The sequence below is a fragment of the Triticum dicoccoides genome, chromosome 3A (assembly GCF_002162155.2).
Source record: "Triticum dicoccoides isolate Atlit2015 ecotype Zavitan chromosome 3A, WEW_v2.0, whole genome shotgun sequence".
NCBI classification, from domain to species: Eukaryota; Viridiplantae; Streptophyta; class Magnoliopsida; order Poales; family Poaceae; genus Triticum; species Triticum dicoccoides.
In genome coordinates this window covers 747885062-747890733 of record NC_041384.1, presented here as the reverse complement: position 1 = coordinate 747890733, position 5672 = coordinate 747885062, and the positions used below count along the sequence as shown (strand labels likewise).

General features: G+C 48.3%; 1 protein-coding gene across 1 annotated transcript; it reads left to right on the top strand.

The window, feature by feature from the left end:
* Positions 1 to 1493: 1493 nt before the first annotated feature.
* LOC119273257 (F-box/FBD/LRR-repeat protein At1g13570-like) lies at positions 1494 to 3476 on the top strand. Its single transcript, XM_037554486.1, has 4 exons — positions 1494 to 1545; positions 1978 to 2007; positions 2936 to 3051; positions 3141 to 3476. The coding sequence occupies exons 1-4, from the start codon at positions 1494 to 1496 to the stop codon at positions 3417 to 3419; spliced, it is 477 nt and encodes a 158-aa protein (XP_037410383.1). The 3' UTR covers positions 3420 to 3476.
* Positions 3477 to 5672: the final 2196 nt, after the last annotated feature.

Sequence of the window (5672 nt, the reverse complement as noted above, 5' to 3'; positions counted from 1 at the left end):
GAGTGCTATAGCTATGGGATATGTCAGACACTATCCGGGAAAAAAGGATGAGACAACTGTGAATTTGACTCAGGGTGACACAGGGCGATGATGAAATTCTTTCAAGTTTCAGACATGCGGTGAAGAAAGAGCGGTGATGTTGAGTTCATGTAACTCTTATATGTGGCGTCCAATATGTGAGTTGTTCATTTTCACGCAGACAGTGTTCGGTGTGTGATGACATTGAACGGATTCTTCGGAAATTAGGAGCACAAAGTAGAGTAGTAAGGAACTTAATTTTTGCTCGAGTGTTGACTGTGAAGAAGATGAGAAGGGACTATAATTGCAGGTGGAGTCACATGGAGTCTGGGAGTAGTAGCGGTGCTCATGGTGTATCTCAAGTCCAATGTACATGGAGGTCCGATGCATGGATGAATCGGTGGTGGAGAATATTCGCCAAGGTGGAGTTTGTTAGAGTTGCGACAAATATTATTGTACAAGGTAGGTTACAGTTGGACTTGGTTTTGGACTGTGTGTAGACAGAGTAGGAGTTGTGTCCTAATAGGACACTTGTATCCTAGGCCTCTCATATATATCGGAGGTAGACACACGATATAACCCATGTCAACATAATAGCACAGGCACGCGGGGGAGCCGACGGCATGTGCCGGCGCCCGGGCGGCCAGGGTGCGGTATTGTAGCGCTATCAGGGGAGGAGCGCCCGTAGTCATGCGCCGGGGATGTAGTCATGATGATGAACCTCATTAACAAATCTCGGTGTTGTGCTCGTGTGATTGATTGATCCTCGATAGATGGACGGAGTGCTTCGGATTATTCTAACAGGAAGGATAGAACACTACCTAAAGGGGAAGATGAACTAGTGACGTCCGTGTCAACTATGGCCGCTCAAGGGAGTTTTGCGGAAGTAAGGAGAAGCTAGGCGATGGAGATTATATATATAAGCGCGTCGTAAAGGAGGAGCATGAATCGCAAGTGTAAACGACCTTCACTTATCGGCGACTGGCGCACATTGATTACCATCAATTAGTTGCAGCAATTGTGATTTACTTCTGAAACCGCCGGTGAAAGGAATTGAACCGACAGGGAACGATCCACTGCCAGCGCAACCCCGTCGCAGCGCTTCAGTCGGACCCGACCTAGGTCGTTGTGGGAAAAAAATTATATGAGACCAGGTCTCACGGTTAGCAGGTGAGACCCATCCTGATGGATAACACGTGGCATTCACAAATCACAAAGCATAGAATTTTTTTTCGTCGTTGTGGGTGTCAGACAAAGAGGAGGGAGGCGGAATAGCGGCAGTGGCGGCGGTTGATCAGGGTGGAGGAGGGAGGAGTGCGACGCTGGAGGGGGTGCACCTGGTGGACTGTGGGGATCACGGGGAAAAGGAGGCCATGGTTTGTGCATTTTTTCTGAGACAAACTTGCAAAGCTTTATTAAGTCGTCACAATGTTTACAGGGATGGATGAAAAATCTCTGGGATGGTCTAACCAGACATGGCGGCCACCTCCAAAAAAGAGTGCGTGCTTTGCAAGTTTGTGCATGGACGTGGGTTAGCGACTGGGCTGGGAGATCCGGCCCGATTAACCAGAAGGCTTCATTTCAGCCTCCAGAGCAGCAACCCATTAGGATAGCTGGGCCACTATTTAACAAAAGCAAGATAGAAGGCTATATACAAAGTAGATCAAACGGCTGAAAATGTCTAGATAATGAAAATGGACGACCAAAAACCTAATCGCTGAGAGGGCTCGTCTTAGACTCGATTTTACTGTCTTAAATGACGAGCTATACTCTGGGATCTCAATCTGAAGACCTCACCCGTCGACAAAGACAATATCATTCTCTTTTAACTCCTCCGAGCCTGCCCAAACAGACTTGCAGAAGGGCTTGCTAATGAAAATCACATGGACATTTAGACCATTCATCATTGGCACCCACATGCTCATGCCGACATTTGCCTTGAATGCTTCCACATTGCAGGTGATGCCGAGACCGCGAGGATGTACCCAAGTAATTTTACCAGGGTGTCTTGAATACTTCCACGTTACAGGACCTTGGGCAAAAAACATTTTCCTTCATAGTTTTTGCTCACTACATGGCTCGTGACATCCCGAACTCTCGATAATAAGTATGTGTGATTTATATGGTGACATCGTGTAGTTTTCGCTCTAGGTCTGCCCTTGGAAACTGCGTGAAGGGTATTGCACTAGTTGCCGCCTCACCGGGAGCAACTTCCCACGTGATTCAACAAAAGTTGATGATGACCACCTTCTTCCTCAAATATATACTATAATGCCGTTGATCATCATGGAATAATGCTATGTCAGCTACTAATGCCTCTTATCTCCAACCCAGTACATAATGTTATTATGATTGCCTTATTCCCCAAACTATCTCCTTTGTTTTTCAGAAGTGGGGAAATAGTATCCTTGATGTTGGCAGCTCGGAAAGTTAAGATTGAGGCGACATCCTTGGAGACGACACACTAGTCTTTTTTTAGTTGAACATTGCACTTTATTTCAAACAATAACGTTTAAAGGGATACAAAGGCGATCTAGTGAAACGTTGAGCCACATATGGCGACCAATACTAAGAATAGTAGCCGATCTAGCTAGTCTGTATGCCTCGCCATTAGTTGCGCGATGCTCATGAACAAACTCACAGCTATGAAGCTTCGTCTTTCTGTCGTTGGAGAGGACACAGTGGAGACACACACTAGTCCTTTTTTTTTCTGGAGACGACACACTAGTCTTTTTTTTAGGGGAACGACACACTAGTCTTTTTTTTTGAGGCAACGACACACTAGTCAAGACAGTGGGAATCCGTCCAACCCAGAAGCCCGATATGGCCCAGTGGCCCAGTCTCCCCACAAGCCCAATTCGGCGTTTCCTGACTAAGCTGTGTTGCTATTTCGTTTCTTTTTCTTTTCTTGTTGCAGTATATATCAAAATGGAGCATATTTTTGTTGAGATATGCTTTTGGGACCAGAGGCAAGTCTTGACTGCTTGTTCACTGTTTCAGAATGCCCCTAACTTAAAGAAGCTTGGCATGCGGGTACTTATACCTCCAGTAAATCCTCTCCATGTGAATTATGTTCATTCTTGTACTTACGGCACCTAATGTGTTGTGAGAAGAAAATGCAGAGTTGCGTTTCGAGCACATGGGATCAGGATCAGGATCAGGCGAACATTCAAGAGCTTACCGTGCAATTGCAAATGGACCATCTCGTAACGGCCAGTATGGAAGGTTTTGCGGGTCTGGACTATGAAGTTGATTTCGTCGCAAAGCTACTGAGCTGGGCACCAGCTTTGGAAGAATTGGAGATAGAATGGGAGGGCGAAACAGACTGCAGCAGGGTTCTTGCGAAGCTATTAGCTCTGCCGAGGGTATCTCCCAGGGCCAAGGTCATTGTTACATTTTGATAACCATGCATCCCTACAGTCTGCAGTGCATAATCCCCATCAGTTTGCCAGTTTAATTTGCTGCTGAGTAGAACTATTTCGTCTTTGTTTATGCGAATGTACCAGCTAGGTAGAGGTAGTGTGTTTTGTTGACAACATTCGGAGGGGGTACTTAATGTGCTATCGGCAAGGGTTTTCCATGTGAAACACTCCATTCCTTTGCGCAACCGAGGTCACGCAAGCTGCTGCTGCCATTCCTCCACACACCGGGGACTCTGCACGCCACAGCCCCTGCCCTTAATTGTGTCAGATCAGTTTGTCTTTGTGTTCCGTGTACGGTTAATTTCTGGTTCTAGCAGACATGTGTATAAGAAGTGATCGCATTCACCTTCATGTTGTATGAGCAAGATGTGAACACAAGACATTAAACTGTACCTTGGTATTGTACTTTCTGCATGTGTAGACGTATGAAGCCTGAAGTCTTTTGAGATGAAAAAAGAAGCAGCTCATGCCTGACCACTATTTTTTTACATCAAAGCAATCATCAGATTGGCCTGCGTTGATTTCAGATTAGAATGAATGTTCAATGTGTAAAACATACATGGCGCATTACACATACGTGACAGAGGAGGATCTCCAGAGATAGTTCAGGAGGTAGTTTAGTTAGGATATGATATCTATTCGGTTGTAACCAAGTCTATCTCTTGTTTTCTTTCTCCTCAAGTTGTATCCCGATTCTCTCTTATCTTCTCAACCAACTCATGTATGCGCCTCAGGGTTATTGCGCCCCTGCTATATAACACGTAGCACGTCGCCCAAGATAGGGTAAGACGTTTCCGCCATCGCACATGGTATCAGAGCCTTCCTCTTCCAATCTAGCCTCCCGATTGCATCTAGTGCATAGACATGTCTTCATCCTCCGGCGCCGCTCAACCTAGCCTCAATTGCCAGGTCACCGAGAAGCTCAACTGCACGAATTACGTGTTGTGGCGCACACAGGTCACACCCCACCTGCGAGGCGCCGGTGTCTTCGGCTACATCGACGTCACCGCGCCGGAGCCGGCCAGACTCCACGTCACCAAGGACAAGGACGGCAAGGAGTCCTCTGAGCCCAACCCTCTCCACCCACTTTGGGTCCGGGAGGATCAACGGGTGCTTGGTTATCTGCTGAGTACCCTCTCCAAGGAGGTGTTGGTCACGGTCACCGCGATCACCACGGCGCGCGAACTCTGGGTGGCCTTGGTGGGCATGTTCTCGTCCCAGTCCCTCAGCCGTGTCAACAACATCAGGACTGTGCTCATCAACGCGCAGAAGGGCAACCAATCGGTCGCCTCCTACTTCGCCTCCCTGCGCGGCCTCGCCGATGAACTCGCCGCCGCCGGAAAACCTATCCAGGACGACGAGTTGATCTCGTACATCCTCCATGGCCTCGACGTTGACTACCAGCCGCTCGTCTCCGCCCTCGACGCCCGCGTCATGCCCGTCACCCTCGACGGGTTCTTTGCCATGCTGAGTAACTTTGACCAATGCATGGCCCAGTTCCACGGCTCCTCCGGCGGCTTCAAATCTTCGGCAAACGCGGCACCCGTGGTCGTGGTGGTGGCTCTCGCTCGCGTGGATCTCCCCACAACAAGGGGCGATCAGGAGGAAACAACAACGCTAGCGGCTCCTCCAACTCTCGCAACGGCCGCTCCATCAACTCCAAGCCTCGCCGCGACGACGGCTCCAGCCGGTCCCGTCCTGATGCGCCTCGCTGCCAGATCTGTGGCAATCTTGGGCACACAGCCAAGGACTGCTAGTACCGCTACGATGAAGATGACGACTCCTCCTAAGACGAGGACAAGGTTGCTGCGGCCGCGGACGGCTCCTACGGCGTTGACACGAATTGGTACATTGATAGTGGGGCTACCAACCACATCACCAATGAGCTCGAGAAGGTCACCATGAAGGAAAAATACCGGGGCAAGGATCAAATCTACACTGCCAACGGCGAAGGTATGAGGATTAGTCATGTTGGTCACTCATTTTTTTAGTACCCGTTGTAAAATTCATCTAAAGAAAATTTTGCTAGTTCCTAGTGCCGACAAGAATCTTCTTTCTGTTCATAGAATTGCCATTGACAACCATGTCTTCCTTGAGTTTCATCCTTATTTTTTCTTGATCAAGGATCAGGCAACGAAGAAAGTGCTCTATCGAGGTAGATGCGTTCGAGGGCTCTACCCGTTGATCCCAGAGCGTAGAAGATTCAATAAACAAGCCTATGGTGCTACCAAA